The sequence below is a fragment of the Centroberyx gerrardi genome, chromosome 3, assembly GCF_048128805.1.
Source record: "Centroberyx gerrardi isolate f3 chromosome 3, fCenGer3.hap1.cur.20231027, whole genome shotgun sequence".
NCBI classification, from domain to species: Eukaryota; Metazoa; Chordata; class Actinopteri; order Beryciformes; family Berycidae; genus Centroberyx; species Centroberyx gerrardi.
Genome location: NC_135999.1, coordinates 30016107 through 30039202, shown reverse-complemented (window position 1 = coordinate 30039202; position 23096 = coordinate 30016107). Strand labels below are relative to the sequence as shown.

At 41.7% G+C, this 23096-nt stretch overlaps 2 protein-coding genes across 3 annotated transcripts in view; one reads left to right on the top strand and one right to left on the bottom strand.

Annotated features, from left to right (window-relative positions):
• Window positions 1-23096, top strand: part of vps54 (VPS54 subunit of GARP complex) — a 112848-nt gene that overhangs the window by 26886 nt on the left and 62866 nt on the right. The window lies entirely within an intron of this gene.
• Window positions 85-22115, bottom strand: LOC139925616 (UTP--glucose-1-phosphate uridylyltransferase-like). Of its 2 annotated transcripts, none has more exons than XM_071917072.2 (10): window positions 21914-22115; window positions 18915-19030; window positions 17242-17349; window positions 7848-8033; window positions 6698-6831; window positions 5873-6170; window positions 4094-4291; window positions 3178-3420; window positions 1358-1462; window positions 85-548 (listed from the first exon to the last, which is right to left on the bottom strand). In XM_071917072.2, exons 2-10 carry the CDS (start codon window positions 19011-19013, stop codon window positions 441-443), a joined length of 1479 nt encoding a protein of 492 aa, XP_071773173.1. In that variant the 5' UTR covers window positions 19014-19030; window positions 21914-22115; the 3' UTR covers window positions 85-440. The 2 variants fall into 2 exon arrangements, with proteins under 2 accessions (XP_071773173.1, XP_071773172.1); XM_071917071.2 differs by lacking the exon at window positions 21914-22115 and adding an exon at window positions 20476-20494.

Genomic DNA, 23096 nt, shown 5'->3' with positions numbered 1-23096 from the left:
CTTTGACCTGAGGGTTTGTTAGTGTTAATCTAACGTGACTCAACATTAGACCCAAAAATCACACGATACGCAGATGAACCCATACTGCACTTTTATTATCGTCAGACAGTTAGAGGGCATCCAAAGTTGGCTCAGACGTTGCAAGGACCATTTTAAGTAACAGCAAGAGCTTCCAATAAAAGCCTGTTTGTGTTTGCATGATGAGCTGAACCACAGCAGAGCCAATCAGGAAGGGAAGCTTGACCTTTGACCCCTTTGAGGCCGACTTTACAGCCTGTGGTGAAGTTCTTAATCTGAGAGGTGGATTAAAAACAAAGAACTTCCAATTAACACTGTTTTTCCTCTCTGTAACAGTCCTGCCGTTCCTCAGTGAAGAGAAACAGCTTTCTCTTTAAGTCTCTTAAAGGTGCAAATGGCGTTTTTTTTTCCCCCAGAAGGCCTCAGTGGTCGAGGATGCGCAGGTTTCCTGAGACGATCTTGTTCTCCAGAACGGCTCCGGCAGGAATATCGATCCTGTCGCCGTGATTGGCGATGATGATGACCGTTCCCTGGTGGAAGAGAAAGATAAACCGTGTTAAATAACCTGCAGGTCAGTTTAGAGCTGCTCTGTTTAGCTGTAGGAAGGAATTTAGAGTCTGAAATATCAAAATGACTGATGAAGCTTCAGTAATAAGCTTCATAAATAAAGTCTGAGAGGAAACGTGAAGTTTGACAGCAGCTGTTTGGCTGTAGTCGTCCTCCCAACACACATTACACAACATCTTCTGTTTGTTGTTGGATATTTTGTTGAACGTGATGAGATTTGATCAGTATATAAAAAGATTTGTGATAAAATTAGATATTCACTATTTGAAAACCAGCTGCTCTTACAAAACAGAACAAAATCAAAGCTGATGATGGAACATTTTAAAGGAAACTGAAGTCCTCGGTTGACAAAATGACACATTTGCAGACTGGACACACTAAATGTTCGAGATATTTACTAATGAACTTCAGGAAATTATATGTTTTAAAGTGGAAAAAGATCCTCCGCACACTTTGATTCATGCAATTCATATTTATTAAGCCACCGGTCAACAAGACCTTCAGCAGAGCAAACAAGGCACACAATCTCAAAGGTTTGTAGACTCAAAGCTTGGCTTAATAAATGTCATAAATAAATAAAATAAATGTAAATTGCATGGATGTAAGTGTGCAGATCTTCTTCACTCTGGATTCAACTGGTTCTCCGGCACCTGGACTCTCAGCCAGGTGAGCAGCAGACACTCGACACATCTGCAAATCAAAACTGAACAGTGCAGCTTTAAGGGAAGCTGTGAAGTTGTTGAAGGTGTTTTGGGCGGAGAGAGTCCCGTACCTTCAGAGAGACGTTCTTCCCGAAGGTGACGTCTCCCGACACGGTGAGGTGGTCCAGCTCCAGCATGTCTGGGATGTTCTCAAACCGGGTCAGGAAGTCCTGGACCTGCAGCACAGGGAAATATGAGAATCATTTTATTTTATTCAGTGTATGAAAAACAGCTGAAAACCACCATTTAATGCAATATGTGTGAAACCAGTTGTAAAATCTATTCTGCTATATTCCTGTGAAGTGAGCACATTCAGCCAAACAACATTCTCAGTTAAAGCATCTCATGACTGGAATAAATTACCAGAAAATGTAAGAAAGTGCACCAGCTACAGATCATTTTCCAATCACTTGAAATCATGGCTCATCAGTAATCAACTATGCAGTCACTAATTCTAGTCAGACTGATTTTCTTTTCTTTTTTCTTTTTTCTTTTTCAACTGTATATTGATTTTGTGTTGATGTTCAGATCTCTATTTACTTGACTTGTGTGTATATATATATATATTGACACTGATACTTCCACTAACTACTGATAATGCTCTAACTAACTACTGATGATATTGATGAATTTACACTAACTATTTTAGTTGAACTGATCTTATCTATTGCTTGTCTACTGTTATACAGTTTATGTAACCAGGGTTCCCACACCTTCTTAAACATCAAATTCAAGGACTTTCCAGGCCCAATTCCCTCAAATTCAAGGACCCAACACGGCATAGTTTGAGACACGGATCAAGGTTAATTACTGTTACAACACTGAGAACTAGCAGCTTTACAGAAGCTCACAGACAACAATTAAAAAGAGAGAGAGGCTTGAATGTGTGAACACTTCTAAACTGTGCTGTGTTACAGTGATGGCAGACTGTGGTCTCTTGCCTTCTCTAACACAAATATATAAATTCAAGCACTTTCAGTGACCCATGTCTATTTATGTCTATTTTCAAAAACTTTCAAGGCCTTGATTTTTTTTTTCTCAAATTCACAAACTTTCAAGGATTTCAAGGACCCATGGGGACCTTGTGTAACTCCCTCCTCCTATTAACCAATGTATGTCTATATAATGTCTAATGTCCAATGCTTGGTCTTTATACTATCTGCCCAGGGACTACGGATGAAAACTAGCCTTCTTGGCTAATTCTGGCATATAATGTTTTTTTGTTTTTTTTAATGTGCACTGTCCCTGTCAAATAAACTAATAAATAAAATAAATAAATAAATAAATTATGGCTGTTTGTAATGCTGGTGATGTAGGAATTGAAGCTCATTCTACTGTTACAATAAGTGCAACAGTAGAATGAGCTTCAATCTACTGTTACAATAAGTAGATTGAAGCTTATTCTACTGTTCCACTTACTGTAACTCCGTTTGGATAAGAGCATCATCTGAACACCTGAAATGTACAAAGCAGCAGTAAACATGTTGTTCCTCCATCTGGGCCGATCGGTAACAAATATGTCACCTTGTTTTGAGCAAGGTGTCAAAATCAGATCAGTGGTGTCTGAGATATTGTGTGTGACACATGGATGAGAGAACAAATGACGTGTGAACTCAGCGGTGAGATGCATCATTCCCCCAAGTTTCAGCAAAATCCAACAAGTAAACAAATGCTGCAGCTCCCCTTAGGCCAATCAGTGTCATTTTGAAATGCTGGAACGGGGAAATGACACGTATCATTCTTAAGTTTCATCCAGATCTGATCAGTGGTGTCAGAGATATTGTGCGTGACAGACGGACAGACCGGGTCTGAGCCGTAGCCCGTCCCCCGGTTTCATCACGGAGGACAAAACCTCTGGACAGAACCGGTGGACTCCTGCAGACCGGCCCACCTTGGTGAAGGAGCTGCCCAGCTTGACGTGCGGCGTGCTGGGGAACTCCCTCCTCTTGCTCATGGTGAGCGAGCCGGCGTCCAGGCTGTACAGGTTGGACATGACCAGCAGCAGGTCCGACGAGGTTTTGACGGGCAGGAAGCGGCTGCGCGGCACGTTGACGCCCAGCGCGTTGTCGAAGCTCTTGATGGCGGCGCCCACCGCCGTCTCCAGCTGGATCACATTCAGCCCTCCGTCCAGCGTCTGCAGACAGGGACAGAGACGTTACACACTTAGGGATTTAGTTGGGGTGAGGTAGGCGACAACAACATCTGGAGATTCTTCTTTTTTCTAAAAAATCTTGCTGACTGGTAAAACAGTGAAATAGCAGCCTGTAAACAAAAGCTATTTTTATGCCCTGTTATATCTACAGGAAAGCAACAGATGTAGGTTTTATAGGAGCTATGTGTATCATTTTAAACATCTATATATCATCAAATTCTACTGTAAACAAATGAGACCTTGGTGGAGACGATCGGTCGCCTCTATCTCACACTAAAAATCAAGACCGCATTAAGACCACGACCCCCAAAAAATGATTTTTAGGCTACTTTACTAGTTATTGAAGCTCCAAGGAAATATTCATTATTTCTTCAGAAAAAGTTATTTCTATCAAGATAAATAAAATGTTTTTCAGCCCCTCTGACCCGTGACCCCCAAAAACAAACAAGAGCCTAATCACAACCCTCTGCTGTAGTGCTAAACATGCAAAATGATAGACTATGACACCAAATGATGATTTTTATTTCCCTTTTTCAGGATATTTTACTAATTATTAGCAGAAGTCTAGAGGCTGCAAATATTCATTATTTAATAAGGAAAAGGAATTGACCACCAATTAAAAAAACCAAAAGCTCAGAAATTGAAGATATGTCACCTTGGGGTTGACGATGATCTCCAGGTCCATGTGGTTCTTGTCCTGCAGCCTCTTGATGGCGGGCAGAGAGATCCACAGGTTGTTGGTGTTGAAGATCTTGAACTTGGTGACGGACTTGAACTCGTCGACGTGCGCCTTCGGGACCTGAGCGATCTCCAGCAGCCGCAGGTGATCCTCGTACTGGATCAGGGTGCCGCCCTGTGGAGGGGGGGGAGGGAGAGGGGGACCAGGGACCAGGGTTATTACAGGTGTGGAGGTTTCATTTGTTTTGACTTTTAGATTATTTTAGACTTTTAGTTTTCAGTGTGGGTTTGGTAGTTTTAGTTGAGTTTTAGCATTTTTGGTAGGGGTGGTATGTTTTAAAGGTATAAAGATAGAAGGTCAGAACAGGTATATGCAACAGGTATTGTGTAATACAAACAATAAATCAAACATAAATAATTGTAAAAATGTATGCAAGCGCTGCTGTCGTGGAAATCACAAGGTGAGCTGGTAAACAGCTTAGCTTAGCAAATAGGAGCAATAGTTTCCGTTTGTATGTGACGAACCGAATCTGGTAGGAATAAAAGTGAAAACATCTCCCAAAGACAAAAGCCTTCAGCGCAGTTATTAGTTTGTCTTTTAATGCATTTATGCCCTCAAAGTCTGAAATAACGCCGCCACACTCCACTGCCACCACTGTTGTTTATGTTTCTGCTGCATCGTGTCTCGCTTGCATCACCTCGCTTCACTGGCTACCATTCAACGTCTGGATTGATTTCAAAATTTTATTGATAACTTTTCGAAACACAGTCGTCCTCCACCAACTCCCGGACCTGGAGAGACTTCTGTTGGAAAAACTTGATTCGCTTTTTTATCACTCCTAAACAAACTGGCACTCAGCTATGCTGCTGGAGGGAATGTGGAGAAATCATGGTTGATCATGCTCATGTTTTCTGGTCCTGTCCCTCTATTCAGACTTTTTGGAAGGAAGTAGCAACAATCATCTCAAAAACGCCGGGTTTTAGTATCAGTACAACATTCACATCCCTCTATCTTGGACATATCCCTGACGGGTTAAGTAAAGATGATACCTACCTCCTAAAGATCTTGCTGGCAGCGAGTAAAAAGTCCATTACTAAATATTGGCTTCAGAAAAACTGCCCTACTGCTGGCCTCTTTGTCAATACTGTTAAACACCTACATCTTCTAGAACAGATGACCCACTCCATACGGCTCCAAAAAGAACGGGGAGAAAAATGGTGGGAAAAATGGTGTTTATTTAGCCAAAGAGACAGATCTTTCATAATTATTGTATGTATCATGTGCGATATTTTATTTTAAATTAGGCAAATTTGCCTTGATTTATTGATCACCCCATGACCTCATATTTGTTTGCTTTTTTATTTTTTGTTTCTTGTTTGCTTTTTGCTTGCTGTCCTTATAATGTGAAAAATGTTCATAAATAAAAAGTTAAAAAAAGAAAAAAAAAATGTATTTATAACTTTTAAGGCTCACCTAGGGCTGGCTTCCTCATGTAGTGTATTTCTGAGCTTTTAATCAGTGTCTTCATTTAAATCACTTTTAAAAACACACTTTACCTGAATTATGTAGATTACCTGTTGTGCTTCAAACCGCTCCTCCGTTTACTTTTACTCTCTATTTGTGTGTTGTTGTTTTTTTGTTCGATTTCTTGTATTCTGTACTTTTTCTTTATCTTACCCCTGTGAAGCGCTCTGTAACTTTGGTTTTATTGTTGCAGACGAGTGAATGGAAACCTAAAACGTAAAGCGGAGTGACCTTGACGTCGGCCCTGGTCTTGTCGGTGACCTCCATGATGAACTCGCAGCGGCGGCCGGCGGGCTGGCTCATCAGGTGGTTTAGGATGAATAGGTCCACGGTGGCGCCCAGGTTGTCGATGTTGGACAGGAACAGGTACTCCTTGCCCTCTGCGATGAGCCGGTCCAGCAGGCCGGAGTTGGAGAAGCTGGCGTAGATGTCCCCGTGTCCCGGAGGGTACCAGGCCTCGCCGTTCTCCCCGCTCACGCCCAGGTCTCTGGCTATCGGCAGCAGAGACTCCTTGTTGATCCTCGGATACCTGGGGGAGGACAGTCCCGAATCCATCACAACGTGCAAAACAGGATTCTGGGTAGGATTTGAGCGATATGGGTTTTGTTTTTTTGGCTCTGGTTGAAGGTGTGTATCTTGACTTGGTAGTGTGTGTGTGTGTGTGTGTACCTGCTCTGGTTGAAGGTGTGTATCTTGACTCGGTGGTGTGTGTGTGTGTGTGTGTACCTGCTCTGGTTGAAGGTGTGTATCTTGACTCGGTGGTGTGTGTGTGTGTGTGTACCTGCTCTGGTTGAAGGTGTGTATCTTGACTCGGTGGTGTGTGTGTGTGTGTGTACCTGCTCTGGTTGAAGGTGTGTATCTTGACTCGGTGGTGTGTGTGTGTGTGTGTACCTGCTCTGGTTGAAGGTGTGTATCTTGACTCGGTGGTGTGTGTGTGTGTGTGTACCTGCTCTGGTTGAAGGTGTGTATCTTGACTCGGTGGTGTGTGTGTGTGTGTGTACCTGCTCTGGTTGAAGGTGTGTATCTTGACTCGGTGGTGTGTGTGTGTGTGTGTACCTGCTCTGGTTGAAGGTGTGTATCTTGACTCGGTGGTGTGTGTATTTCTGCAGGATCTTCTTGGTGTCCTCGTCGGTGTTGAAGGAGTTCATCAGGACCAGCGGCACGTCGGCGTTAAAACTCTTGTTCAGATGCTGAAGAGGGGAAATTTCATTACTTTCATTACTTACTATTTTTTTACATTTTATAGACTAAATGATTAGTTGAAAAAATTATTGATAGATTCATTGATAATGAAAATAATGTATTGCAGCCCTATTAAGACAACAATAAACAGATATTCTACATTATCAGTCTGTGTGTTCAGGGCCTGATTTTCCCCACAGAGAAAATCAACACTGAATCACATGGGACAGAAAACACTGCTCTCTATAGGTTGAAACTTTCAAGTTGCACTTCTGGCCACGCCCCAATCAGTGATGTCATCAGCAGTGTTGGGGAAAGTTATTTTTGAAACTAACTAGTTACTTTACTAAGTTAGTCTTTATTAAAAGTAACGTGTTAGAGTACTTTAACGTTAAAATACTTTAACCCACTTAAAATCATGCCTTTAAAATACGTCTTCTGCTGATGTCATCACTATTATTGTACAGAAATCATCACCAATCATCAGGTTTGGGACAAAGCCTGAAGTAACAAGCTACTGTTGTCTAAAGAAAACGTCAAGGTGCTTTCAGTCACCTGGCTCCACAGTAAATACTCGGATCACGGAAACATCAACTGATAAATAAACGGCAGACTGCGCTCACAAGCTTTCAATTCAAATTGAAACTTGAACTTTCATTTTTTTAAAATTTGCACTAACTAAACATTTAGCCATTTAAAAGAAAAATAAAAGTAGTGAAATGTAACTTTGAGAAATTAACTAATAACTGATTACATAAATTGAAAAACTAACGCGTTAAGTTAGTCGTTACCACAAAAAAAGTAATCTGATTATTCTAACGCGTTACTATGTAACACGTTACCCCCAACACCGGTCATCAGTGATGTTTTCCATCAGATGTCAAAGGCAAAACACCTGCTTTAACATCACTGATGGGGGCGTGGCCAGAAGTGCAACATGCTTTACAGTTTCCCCCCACAGAGAGTGGAGCAGCATTTGACTCAGTAGTTGATTTCCTCTTTAACCCGGTCTCTGCGTCTCTACCTCGATCTGCTGCACCGTCAGGTCCAGGAAGGTGTTCTCGTTGCGGACGCTGATCAGACTCTTGGGGCCCTTGCAGCCCATGCTGGTTCCCAGGCCGCCGTTCAGCTTCACCACCACCAGCTTGTTGAGGCTGGCGGTGATGCTGTCAGGAAGACCCTTCGCCTTGATCTTCTCATAGGGCTGGATCTGACCGAGACACACGGGACGGGACAGGGAGGACACAGGGGGGGCACAGGGAGGAGACAGGGAGGAGATAGAGAGGAGACAGGGAGGAGATAGAGAGGAGACAGGGAGGAGACAGGGAGGACACAGGGAGGAGACAGGGAGGACACAGGGAGGACAGGGAGGACACAGGGGGGACACAGGGAGGACAGGGAGGAGATAGGGGGGACACAGGGAGGACAGGGAGGACACAGGGGGGACACAGGGAGGACAGGGAGGAGATAGGGAGGAGACAGGGAGGAGATAGGGAGGAGACAGGGAGGAGACAGGGAGGACACAGGGAGGAGACAGGGAGGACACAGGGAGGACAGGGAGGACACAGGGGGGACACAGGGAGGACAGGGAGGAGATAGGGGGGACACAGGGAGGACAGGGAGGACACAGGGGGGACACAGGGAGGACAGGGAGGAGATAGGGAGGAGACAGGGAGGAGATAGGGAGGAGACAGGGAGGACAGGGAGGACACAGGGGGGACAGGGAGGAGATAGGGAGGAGACAGGGAGGAGATAGGGAGGAGACAGGGAGGACACAGGGTTACAGGGGCAGTGAGGCAGGATTTCACCGACCCACAGAACAAAATAACCATAATATACTGTATCTGTCTACAAGTTGCAACACATTTCAGCTCTGAAGTCTAAAAAGTATCGTTTTCAAGCCTAAAAAGCAAATACCAAAGCAGTTGTATTATTCCAGTATTCTGTATGGTGAGATATTAACTCTTCACTAGATGTTTCTGTTGGATCTCTGCTCTGATTAGCTAGCTTACTCCTCTCTGTTGGGAAAATGTGACTTTATTGTTTTGGTCTAATATCTTTGTCAGTTACAGGCCACCGCCAAAAATATTTAACCTCTAAAGAAACCAAGAGAAACCAAAAACAACACAACTGAATTGGAGAGCAGAAAATAAATGGAAACCAAAATTAACAAGAAAAGAAAACAGTGTGACAAAAATAAAATGTATGTTAAAGGGATAGACAACAAAAATATGCAATTTCTTATTAAAATGTTTTTTTTTTGTCATTGTTGGTGTAAAAAACAACCTCAAACTGAGAATCTGAAGTTGATTTCTGTTTTGCTGCGGATTAAAAACGACTTTCAACTCAACCTCAACATGCCGCTCTCTCTCTCTCTCTCTCTCTCTCTCTCTCTCACTCTCTCTCTCTCTCCCTCCTGTAGAGTGAAGCTCACTTGCCCAGCAGCTCTGATCTTGGTGGATGATGAACACAGAACTCAAGAGTGAGACTAAAGAAGAACATTAAAGTCGAGATGAAATGAAAAATGCATTTTTAACCCTTTTAGATCACATCCCCGGTCATATTGTGCACCTAATATATGCCAAAAAAAATACAAAAAATCAATTTCTTTGTATTCTTATATCAAAATCCAATCATGTTTTCTTCCTGTAAAACAAAATATGCCGTGTGCTTACGTAAGCATGAACCAACCAATTTCAACCAATAATATCATGACATCCACCCATCAATCATTCTTCAACCTCTAGCTAGCCACACCGGTCATATAAAACCAAACTTCACCGTTTCTGGGTCGTAGCTGACAGAGCAATATGGAGAGAGATAGGAAGAGATGTGTGTTTGGATATCAGTGGGCAAAAACTTTGTTTTCATTTCCAAAACAATGTCGCTGAGGTCTAATTCACTCATCTCTACCTTGTCCTCCTGATCTAACAACAGGTGAGGGAGGTGTGTGTGGAGCCAACAGTCCTCTGTAGCTCCGTTTCTCTCTGTAGCTCCGTATCGCGCTAAACTCTAAGCCCCGCCCACTGTTTAGCGGTCCAATCAAATGCGAAGGATTTGATTTAAATCCCTCTTGTAACTGTACACCGCTCAAATATTCTGTTTCACTGGGAAATACGTCACAGTACAGAAGCTAAAGACGCTCTAACTTCCGTTTCAGTGGGACTTTAACATTTTTAGCTGGGTGGACCGTCTCTTTAAGGGAAAACAAAGCAGTGTGTCGACCCCTGACCTCAGAGGGAAGGTGTTGAGACTGACAACTCGGATCAACTCAGCTGCTCTAGAGGAGACTGGACTGTAACAGACTGAGGTCAAGGCTGATGTCAGGCTGCACGTAAACACCAGTCAGTTTGTTTTAGAGAGGGACAGCAGGCTGTTACCCAACCACAGGCGTCACTCTGTCCCACCATGCAACTGGTCTGCTCAAGGTCAGCTGAGGAGACGTTCAAACATTTTTACCAGCAAAGAAGAGAGCAAGTTAATTTAAATAATATACTGTAAATTCAGTTTTGGGGGAAAAAAATCACATGAAGTTTGTCATTCAAAATATATATATATATATATACAGTCTTTAAAGGTGTTATTATGTCAACCAAAGACTTGATTTACCTAGTATCCTTTAAAAAGTACCATAACCTGTCAAGCATCTAACTTCTACTATCACTCAACATAGTGTATGCTAAAGTGTTAAGCCACTGATCTACCTGGGACAAATGGTTGATTTTGGTGTCTATTTTCTCATCAGTTAACAGGTAACTTGACCACCGGACAATCTACCAAAAACTCTCTGAATTCCTTTATACAAGTCAATAAAATCTCTGTTAAAGTGTAAAAGCAGTGTGATGGATATAGACTGGAGGCAGACAGACACTGTGGCCTTTACAGCCTCGACAGAGTAAGATGAAAAGCATGACAGATGTCTCACACAGGACAAGTACAGCCGTATTTATGGACTCTGTGTGTGTGTGTGTGTGTGTGTGTGTGTGTGTGCTGCATTCAAGACCTTACCCACTGAGCGATTTTACGTTGATTAGCTGTTTAAAAGACGTCTAAATGGTTATAGATGTCTAGGCTAAAATGAGGGTTTAAAAGTGAAAGTTTATTAGATGTCTACGTCTTCTGTGGTATAATAACAAAAATAAAGTATTATCTTGTACATATGTCCGTACTTCTCTGCTGCATATTTTTGACATTTACAGCTGTTTATGCAATGTTTAAATATGTAATATGTCTAAAACTGGGCTATACATTGCCAAAAATATCGTGGGCTATATGAGAGCTAAAGCAGAGACGCAATGTTGAAATCACGTCTAGTGCTCAGTGGGTAACACGTTGCACCACAGCGATACTTCAACTCAGCTAGCACCCAGCCATCCAGCAACAACAGTGTTGCTGTAGTATTTATTTAACATTAAGAACAGTAAGAACCTAACAGGAGGCTAACTGCACTGTATCCTGTAGCCTGCAGTTGTGGAAATGATCAACATGCTGTTTGACCATTTCAACATAAAACATTTGAAGCATTTGGTTTCAAAGTGAGATATCCACCACTGGAAAAACAACACTCTTACAAAATCATCAAGCACAACACTGACACTAGAAAGGCCAAGTGTGGTCAATTGACGGCTCACTTTTTATTTTTTTCCTAGACTGACTTTCTGTACAAACCAGCATTGTTGGACTTTAAAAATCACGCAAGGAAACAGTAGTTCAAATTTTTGTTTTTCCCTTCAACTGACGGCTTTTTGGTTTTCTATCAGACCCAAAATCCACCAGCCATTTAGTGTTAAAACATGATGGTGGTTTGTAAAGGATGGTAAGCAAATTCAGTCCGTGGATGACAAAATTAAAACATTTTTACAGACCTGATCCTCCAGATTTTAGAGATATTAAATCATGAACTTGGGGTATTGATTTTTCCCCAAAATTGATCTATTTCATTTCAGAATAAAACTCATTTAAACCATACTGAAGGCTAAATGCTGGGACAGAAACTTCATCTTGTTTAATGATCTAGGAGAGAAATGAAACGTTAGGCAGATAAACCGCGAGTCTCTGCTGACGTTTGACTTCACGACGCTGTGAAACTGCAAACTGTCTGAAGTGGACTGTGGGATTGGGAAACCTGCAGAACCGCCTGATATCGTCAAGCCTCTGAACTTTGTCTGGCCTTGTTTCAGTGACATGAAGTGCATGAACCGGCAGGTCAATATTACATAAGATGACAAACAGCAGCAGGAGCCTGATACAGAGCAGCAGGATCTCCCTCTGGGTCAGCCAGAGCTGGATGAGGACAGCATGAGGACAACAAGGAGCCTCCAACCATCCAGGATCCAGATGAAGACTGCTGTTCTCAAAAATCACTGACATCAAAGTAAGGAGGTTTTCACACTGGCCCTTTAGTCCGAATCCGGGTACAGTTCGTGTCAAAAGTTGATAATGTGAAAGCATTTTTCGAACTCTGGTACGGACCGAGGAACCGCAACCGAGTTCACCCGTACGAGGCGGTCTGAGTCTGGTTCCAAAGTGAACTGCGGTGCGGTTCGCATGAGTGAGAACGCAGTCTGAACTCATTCAGGAAATAAAAACGAGTAGATTCACTTCTGTTGCGAAAGTCTGGCCAGTAGCGCGGCTCTAGTGATGAGCTCACTTAACAGACGGGCGTGAACGATGCACTGCAAGTGAAGCAACAAACAGGCCGATATCTACTGCCTGTTCTCAGAGACAGAGCAGCTCGCCTTCTGCACATCTGCAGCATGAAGCATGTGAGGCACACAAGTGTAAGTGTTGCTCACTGTTTTTGGTAGTGACACCAAATAAACAAAATCATTGCAGAGAACGCGAGGCGCACTATGGGCTTCATGCAGGAAGTGATATACGAACAAATTTTCTCTTATTTTTGTTCATATCCACGATTTGTTCTTATTTTGTTAGTACCCATTGATTTCTGGGATTCACCAATGTTTTCTTATTTTTGCTCTTCTCTTAGGTAAGAGAAAATTTTACGAGTGGTCGAGAGCACTCTTACCAAGATAAGAAAAAAACATCTTGTTTTCACAGTCCACAAACTGTTTGTCCAACACAAGGAAACATAAGTTTTAAATTTGAGGAACATAAAAAACGCATGAATATCATATAATCAAATTTAGATTATTATATGTTTTAGAGTAATTATAATGACTGGATTATCACATTCGTGGGCTAAAGAAATACTATTGGTCCATTGATCCCAATTAAGACTATAAAAACCCTTGGATGATATTGCTTACATACTGCTCTTAGATGCTTTGGCCATCAGGCCTTACACAGAGAACGCGTTTTTAGAGATCACACAGATCTATTGATGAGACGGATGAATGGCTGCTGAGCCGGTTCAGATTGCCAAGAGCACCTCTCCAATTCTTGGCCATGTGCCAGAGTATTTGCACACGGCACAACACCTGCCCTTATATGGTGTTTAGGAGGCGTTACCTATGCTAATAACAAACAATCGGCCACGCGCCTCCAATTTATGATCAAGTGGGATTCATCATTCAGAACACCTGGGTAAGAGCAGATTTGGATGGTTAAGAACGTTTGGTGCATCTGGAGTTGACTTCTCTTATTTTTTCTCTTAACAGAAAATTAAGAGAAATTTAAGAGAATGTTGCTGCATGAGGCCCATTGTTCTCTATTTGTGGAATTTTCACAGAAAACGTACCAGTTGGACTCACGATGATGACGAATGTTTTACGCAAACAAGCCGTGGTTCAGCAGCATTATAACAGTGTGAAACCAGACCAGTGAAGCAGGGGAGCTTGGGAACATACAGGTTTGGACTCAAGCAAACGTACCAAGTGTGAAAACGACCTAAAACTATTTTTGGATAAGCCTTGAACTCCATAATTCCTTAAATTGTATAAATTTGAATTTGTCATGCTCATATTGAACCACTGAATTCAAAAAATTAACTTGTTGAATAAATGAAACCATAAACTGAATTTGTAAGGCACAATTTTTAACACACAGGGTTTGGGAATGAGGCCCACAGTAGGTCCGCACAACATTCTTGCTCCACTGAAATTTTTATCGAAACAAACAATGTTTTGACCGAGTCGATCTTCATCAAGTGTCAGTTTCAGTAGAGAAACAGAAAATTATGAGGATCTACTTTGATTTTTATCATTTAATCCTTTTTCACCAGAGAAACAGCTGGATGAGCTCGTCACTTTAATTTACTTGGGAATGAAGCCTCTCATATCTTGTTTAGACCTATGTGTATGCTTCCAATTAAACCAACCAAGCTGTGTGTGTGTGTGTGTGTGTGTGTGTTTGTGTGTACGTACGTGTGTGTGTGTGTGTGTATGTGGGTGTGTGTGTGTGTGTGTCACGGGTTCACTCTGGATATAGTGTTTCACATTCTCTGTCCAACCTTTATGACTGTAACCACGACCTGTGGGATCAAACACACGTCACGCCCTGCGGACTATAAAGCTCACAATCAAGTGTGTGTGTGTGTGTGTGTGTGTGTGTGTGTGTGTGGGGGGGGATCCTCATAATCACCCAGGGTCCCATGGGAGACAAATGTCACCCTCATCCCAGCCTCGTCTCACCACAAATCAGACTTTCGAATGCTGCAGCGGTCAGACTATTCTTAGGCCTAACCTTCTGTCAGCCTGGGTATTCTGGGAACCTTGGGGGACTGACGGAGTGTGTGTGTGTGTGTGTGTTGGGGGGGCTGGGAGATAGTCAAATGTCACCATGCTGATAAATAGTTGGCTTCAGCCTGTATGTTCTCTGTCCTCAGATCTGGTTTCCTTCTCTTGGTTCTGACGGTGCGATGCTCATTTCCATCCGGTAGTAACACGTTCATTAAAGAGACACTCTGCAATATGCAACATTTTAAAATTTAAAATAATAAATAAATAGGAGATGTTATACATTATCAGTCAGTGTGTTCAGGACTAAATCCCCCCATTTGTCTGAAATAGGCTTTTCAGTGATGTTGGGACATAAATTCAGGTCTTGACTACTGAATTTGAGTGTGGATTTGGTTTACTAAGATTTTATGGATAAATTGACGCAATAGCAGCCACCATATTGGTCTGAAGTAGATGTTACTATGAGATTTATAGCCATGTAGATCAGAGGAGTGGAGTGACTCCTGTTACCCGTACAGACAGTCTGGTCATCTTACTCCGCTCTGCTCCAGTCTAAATACATATGCCCCTTCACTTTCATTCATAAATTCAGTTGTCACTACCAGGTCCTGGCAGTGTGTACAGAGTGTTACTGTTGTCAGTTCGGAAGCAGAAAATGAATCAGAAAATCCCTCTGCCTGTTCTCTCTGTCATCTTTAATCTCTCTCAGTTCACTCTGTATGGAGCAGCAACAGACTTCAGACCTGATGACACTGAGCAGCAGTCGAGATCACAAACACGTTAATATGTTCTGTGCACAGAAAACACTGGTGTGTGTGTGTGTGTGTGTGTGTTGGAGGGTGGGGGGTAGCTGGCTGCAGACCCACCAGAGGAAACCCAACACTGGCTTAGACCAGACTGGACCCAGTGTTCCCATTAACACACAGACTGACACATGACGCATTCAAGGACAGTCAGTCGCTTCAAAGACACTGCCATGTTGACTAGACCGCCGGACTCTGGATAAAGGAGCTTTTATTTTGGCATTTCTTTATATAAGGATGTATTGTCTGGCTTAAAGGATAACGCTGGTGTTTTTTAATGCATTTCTTACCGTCAACAAATCCTATGAAAATAACAAAATCAACAATGTGTTTGCTCTACTCCCGTTACTTTCTGACTTCCCACGTTCCGTTTTTAGCCGTCAACCCGGAAGTCATTGGCTCCAATTGTAAGCTAAAAACCTTTAAATACAGCTCATAAAGACATAGTTTACATTTTAAAAATCGCTAACTGTTACCACGAAAAGTCAGACTGTTGTAGTTATTACCAAATCAAATTCAAATGGGAACAAATTCTTCATTACGCCGGGGACTATTTTCTGTGCTACGGAACTACTTTCCTGAGATCGCAAACGTGTTTACAGCCGGCTTATTAAGTTGTTTGAGGAAAAAGTCGGCCGGCCCGGTGCATCGTGATGATGAAATATGCTGCAGAGCAGCAGCATGGCTCTGTGACGGGTTTTTAATAGTTTTTTTAATACAATGCAGTTCTATGGCTGCTGGGACATGGCTGCATTGGGCACCGGCTACATGGACGAGACTTGTTGGCAAAACAAATTCATTGTTGATTTTGTTATTTTCATAGGATTTGTTGACGGTAAGAAATGCATTAAAAAACACCGGCCTTATCCTTTAAAGCTCACTAACTCTGCTGTACAAATGAGGTTATTATTCCTGTTTTTTAATCTGTATTTATGTCCTTTGTTGCTCTGTAAAACACTTTATAACAAGCCTGAAAACCGCATTCAGATATTTGCCTTAACATGACTATGACTACCAATAACACTTCTACAATACCACAGCATGTGGATTTATTGCTCTGATAGAAAGAAACTGCACTGAATCAGTTTCTGGAGCATCGAACCAACAATGACAACTGGAAACCCTTCAAAACTCTTTAAATACTTAAACACTGGGTCAGAAACTATTCACAATATGAAGTAAATACGTTTCTGAAACAATTTGCATAGCCTCATTTGAACCTGAAATGTTTTTCAGTGTGTTGACTGTATAAACAACTACAATGTTTTCACATTGCAGCATTTATTTGCTCAGAAAGCTGGTTGGTTTCCAGGTCTGAGGTTTGGAAAAGAAGCTTCTGCTACACAAGCTGTAACAGCAGTAAATACTGGGGTCAGACCGATATATCAGGCCGATATCGGCCTTTTATTAAATTTCAAATATAAGCCAGTCAGTGTCGTCCACTGCTGAAATTGATGCTGCTTGATTGATTACAGTTTTAATGTATATTTGATCAATACTACAGTGGTTGTCTTTGGGAAGTCGTTAACCTGAACTGATTCCATACATGAGTGTATTATATTATATTTACCATCCTGGGTCTCAGTGGAGAGTTTTAGTGTCCCATGAGCTAAATGCTGTTCCAGAGGATTTTCCACTCTGATGAGAATTAAATTCTGCAGGAAACCATCAGTACTTGCAATTCGTTTTTTGGTTTTTGACATGAAGATGGTCATATTTAAAGATAATGAAAAACAGAATTTCAGCTATCGGCAGTTTAAAGCCAAAAAAACCCATCAGCAAAACCCCAGTACAGATCCACATCCATGCACGTCACCCCTCCCTCTCCCCCAGTCTTTCTGTCTCTCTCCACTGTCATCTATCTAATGAAGCCAAAATGCCCCAAATCAATCTCCTCTGAGCGGACGGCGGTGTGCTTGGTGGTTGGTGAGGTGTTGTGGTTCGGTCGGTGCACGCGGCAGCAGGTGGTACTCACTGAGTCCTCCGGCGGCCGGTTGATCTTGGCCCAGTCGACCGCAGGACCTTTGACCTGCAGGAATCTGTGGAAGAGCTTCTTAAAACCATCGAAGTCCTTTCTGGAGATCTGCAACAGCAAAGACAACAGTCACTTCCAAAACAACCAAACTATACACAAAAAAATACACAATTATGTACATTTCTATCTGTGTTTACTAGGGAGATCCAGCAACTAAAATACAAATAAATGAAGTTAAGTGATTGTTAGTGAGAAACTGCAGTCAAAATGTGAAGGCTGTCTGATAGGGCTGCACAATTAATCGTATATTAATCGCGATGTCGATATTGGCTTCCACAATTAATTGATTGTGGCCGGGGGCGATTATTCACGCTGGATTTAGCTTGCTCTGGTGTAGGGCTGCAACGATTAGTCAACGTGATCAAAACTCAAATTACTTGAATTTGGACCCAGTTTGCCGCCGACCTTTCAAAGCGCGTATAAACTCTTCCATTAGCTTGGATCCAAGTGTAGTATACAATGAAGCACGGGTTACGGGGTAAAATATTTCCTTTTTAATCGCAGTACACAGGCAAACATACTACTTCCTTATTTACACTAATTCTCCCGCGGGTCCTTACGGGAAACTTCAAAATAAAAGCCCACAAACACCCAAATAGACTTCTTACAAAATAAGTGTCTTAGAATACAAATGCCCAAAAACTAAGGCTACAGAGGTGATGATCCCGGAAAAAAAAACAACGGACCCGGTGCACCGGAATCACAGGTTCAAAGATTTGTACATTTGAATGTTTTTTTATTTATAGGTTTATAAAATACATTATGAATGTGAAGGAATTTCGGTTAACTTAAAATGCTCAAGTGAAATAAAACAAAATGGATGAATAATCGTGATAAATAATCGTGATCACAATATCGAGCAAAATAATCGTGATTATCATTTTAGCCATAATCGTGCAGCCCTACTGTCTGATTAAAACAGACTTTTCCAGCTTTACTGTGATCAACCAGTCTTCAGTTTGTCTCCAGTGTGTTGGCAGCAGCAGTGCATCTGCTTGTGTGTGTGTGTGTGTGTGTGTGTTGTGTGTGTGTGTCCTTGTAAGAACCTTGGGTTGTTCACCTTGTGTAATTCCAGCAGGCCAGAAGTCTCCTTCCCATGAAAACCCAACAGGCCCCATGCACTGGATGCAGAATGTGTGTGTGTGTGTGTGTGTGTATAAAGATAACCCAGTGGATCCTATGTATGCAATAATGTATATAAACAAACTATCAGTCAACAGTCTGGACCCACCTGACTGAATGTTCTGTGTTTTTCATTCTCTTAAAGCCATTTTGATCTAAAGGCTTCTGCTTAAATGCTTGAAATTAGTTTCTTAGACAAATATAAATAGTGAAGTTGATCCTATGTATGAATTTCTTTCCAAAGCCTTTGCCTTTCCATCAAGGCAAAGGGCGGCTACTTTAAAGAATCTAAAATATAAGATAGTTTTGATTTGTTTAACACTTTTTTGGTCGCTGCATAATTCCATTTGTGTTATTTCATAGTTTCGATGTCTTTACTGTTATTCTAAAATGTGGAAAACAGTAAAAATAAAGAACAATGTGGTGTGTCCAAACTGTTGACTGGTAGTGTGTGTGTGTGTGTGTGTGTGTGATGTGACAGTCGGTCCCACCTCGGCCTCGGTCTGGCCGGCTGTGGTCAGCAGCTTCTCCAGCTCCCGGTGCATCGACTGCTCATGCTGCTGACGGAGCTTCTCCTGGAACTCAGTCATCGCTCCTCTGGTCAGGTCTGACACACACACACACACACACACACACACACACACACACACACACACACACACACACACACACACACACACACACGGAGACATGGAGGTGAAGCTAAAGGACAACACCGCTCGGATTTAAGTTGTTTTCCTATCTCCATTAACGCCCATGACAAGTCTAACTCCAGTCAGAAGCTCCTGCTGTCTGTTCTGCTGCAGGTTTGAACTTATAGACTCCCATTGTTTTGAATAAATACATTAAAAACAGCTCAGAGACAAACTGCTGCATTAACTAACATAACACATCATGTTGAACAGCAGGTGTGTTGCAGTTTCCCCTAAAAATCTCCATTGAAACTAGGGCTGAACGATTTTGAAAAAATATCTAATTGCGATTATTTTGACTGATATTGCAATTGCGATATGATTTGCAATATTAGAGGGAATGAAAATTTTTACATAATTATTCTCATTTTCATTGAAAAACGTATTAAAATGATTATGGTGTGATTTTTGCGGGGATCTGTACCAAACAAAGATGTTTTCTTAAGTCTGTAGAATATGATGTGTAGGCCAGGACATCTCTGCAGCACGACAATATTTAATTTAAAATGGTATTTTGACGCACATTTCGACTTTAACAAATATTGCGCCTCCTGCGAATTGAAAATTGCAGTAGGCCATATTGCGATTTTGATAAAATTTGATTAATTGTTCAGCCCTAATTGAAACCCACACTAATTCATATTTTTCGGGTAAGCAGTTCTTCAAGGCCGGGTTTGTTGCCTTTAAATGAAGAATTAATTTATAAAAAAACATTAATGAACACTTAAATGAAAAAATAAAATGTGCAAAGAAAATCAAATGTCATATCAGGGTTTGCAGACTGTTTCTCTGTATCTGTGGTCAGGAGGAACCTCCACCATATCAGAGGATGATACTGACTGACTGATATCTGATATTATGATGGTCTAAATGCTGTTTCAGAGGCTTTTCTATCCTGATAAGAATTAAGTTCTAGGGGGAAACACTGAATCTTTTTCTTTTTTTGGCATGAAAATTGTAAAAACTGCTGAATGTCGCTGCAAAATGTGGCAAATTCAGTCTAAAGACATCAGCATTGGCCTTGAACAACCCGTATCAGCCAAACCCTAGTGTCTAGTTAGATTTTGTTTTAAAACTGATGTTACTTTTCAACATAACACACATTAATAACAACATGTAATGACGCAAACTTGTTAGTATGCTGTGCTGAAAAGTAAGAAAACTCTGTATTGCCCTAAACTAGACGTACAGATGTGCTGAAAACGCCACATCGACGCAACAACAGAGACGACAGAAGAGAGGCACAAAGCAGAAACGGCTTATCAACACTTGGGAGAGGATAAATAGCTCAACATGCTGTAAAACATCCACACCTTCAAATCACAAACAAGTCCCACTATAAAGGAATCTGTCAACTTACCAGCTACAGTCAGAGACATTTTACAAGACTGTGGTAAAACACAAAAACACTTGGAAATGATAGTTTCTCGGGACAGGAGGCGACAGGGGGTCAGGTGGGTGATGTGGGAATCAGCAGCAGGTCAGAGTCGGTCCAGGTGGGAAAAAGTGAAATTTTGGTCCAGAAAGCGAAGCAGAGTAGAGAGTCAGAGTGGAGAAGACATCTTCAGCCTGGTAAAGACCAGCTGACTGATACAGGCCAATGATCCACAGTGGGATGGGGGGTGGAGGGGGTGGAGGGAGGTGTGGGGGGTGTTACTGTGACTGCCAACCCCGCCCACACCCCACCCCCCATCCAGGGTCCGACACACACGTCACAAACACACTCCTTTACCCCCCGACCCATACTGAAAAAAACCAATTTTAAATTGACTTCTGTATCTGTTTAGAAATATGTTTTAAAATAAACAAAAACTGGCACAAAAATGTGTTTGATCATGTAGATGACATTAATTATTATTAGTTAATAGATATTTTGGACACTGGAAATACATTTTCTTTCTCTGTACTGTTCACAAGGTGTGTGTGTGTGTATGTGTGTGTTCAGTGGGAGCACTGGGGGGTGGTGTAAATTCCCATACTGAAAAAATAAATAAATAAAATACAAAAGTTCTATGTCACATATACTCTGAATCGGTTCAAAGATGTATTTGTCCGTGTAGACAACATTCATTTGAAATAGATTTTGGAGAGTGGAAATATATTTTCTTCCTATACACTGTTGATCTGAGAGTATCTCCAGTATGTATTTTGGGCCACTCAAAACATATTTCCACTGAAGGTCATCTACAGTACATCAGTGGTTCTCAAACTGTGGTCCGGGGACCTCAGGGGTCCCGGAGGAGGGTCACCAGCAAAATGAGGAAGACTTTCATGTCAGTATAATTATATTCAATAGAAATGATCCCAGTTAGAGAATGTATATCAAACTAAAATCTTCTCATATGGGAAAATCATACTCCCTGGGACTAAATGTGTTTATTAAAAAAATAAATGGGGGCCTGTTGTGTCTATTTAGGGCCTGTGGCACGAGACCTTTGAACGCCCCTGATCTGCACGCGCAAATGGCCAAATTTTCTTCTATTTTGAAAGATATATCTCAACATATTTTGAAATATATGTGATTTTTTTTTGGGGGGGGGGATTATCTTTTTCAGTATGGGAACTTAAATTGTCACAACACAGTATGGACCCACCCACCACACACACACACACACGTGCGCGCGCCCCTCCCAGCCTGCAGGCAGACGGCAGAAGGACAGACGGGGCTGAAGCAGCTTGCATAGCAGCTCGGACAGTTTTTCATATTCATTCATATTATATTCCAAGCAACACATTTTAGAAACTTTCTTTTTGTTTTTCTACCAACAGCCACAGCTCTGCTCAGCCAAGCCACCCACCTTAATATACTGTCAGGTACTTGGATAGCCTCAGAAGTTCATCCGAGGACAACAAACTGCCGCTCAGGTCTGGAGAACACAGCGTTAAAGACGTAAAATATGAGCTGAACTGCTTAAACCCGCTGTGGTTTCACCTCCCGGGTCAGGTTTGTCGCCTGTCAGACTCCCGGCAGGTCGGACTGCAGCCGAGCGACTCCCAGGGCTCGAGCAGGAGCGGACGTGACGTCATTCAGGCTCTGACAGGTGTGGAGAGGCGAGGGAGAGCGGTGATTGGTGGGTGATATCAGTCAATCAGGAAAAAAAACTGTCCCGCCCACTCAGGACTTCCACACGTGTACAAGTTCTGAATCATTTTCTATTTTTACTCGTTTCATTCATTTTTATTACAATTTCTTTTTTTTTTTTCCAAAAGTTTAAATTGTTTTATTCCCAAAATTGTGATTTCCTCCATTTGAAACATGTGTGACTCTTAGTCCTATAAAAATTACTGCTGCCATGAAAGTAAAACTCAATTTTGAATACAACTGAAGTTATTCGCTGTCTTGAGTGCTTTACTTACTATACTAATAATAATTTAGAATATTTTAGAGGATGTATTGATCCGTTTTATCTTCCAAAATTGAGAAATTAACCTCAAGTACCAATTAGAAAATGGATGTACAGGACTTCTTCTGAATCTGCAGGTCAAAATAATTTGGTATCAGACACAAACCTGCTCAGACAGGCAGCGAAATGAAAGTCTTCATTTAAATCTGTTAAATGTAGACTGTACTTTAATTTGAAAAACTACTTACTGGTTAGTATGTATGACAGCTTCTACATTTAGGGGAAACGTGAGGCTTGTCTGCAGTCTGAGGGTCACTGCTGCCCCCAGGTGGTGAAAATTAAACACTGCAACCTGGAAGTCAGCAGGTAGAGCTGATCACCATGATTCACCAGAAATCAGTTTTTCACAGCTTCTCTCTGAAAAGTTTTTTTTTTTCATGACAGATTACTGGTCATATTTAAAGATACTGAGCATCGGTTTTGAACAAGCAGTCAGTTGAGCTTTTAAATCTCTTCTTTAAAATCACTTTTATGAAAAAGCCTTTATCGTTTTATCTTTTTATCCCATTAAAACCTCGTCCACCCTGCCTGTCCCGCCGGTGGCTCCGTCATTACAAACTCACGTTGCGCGGCCGAG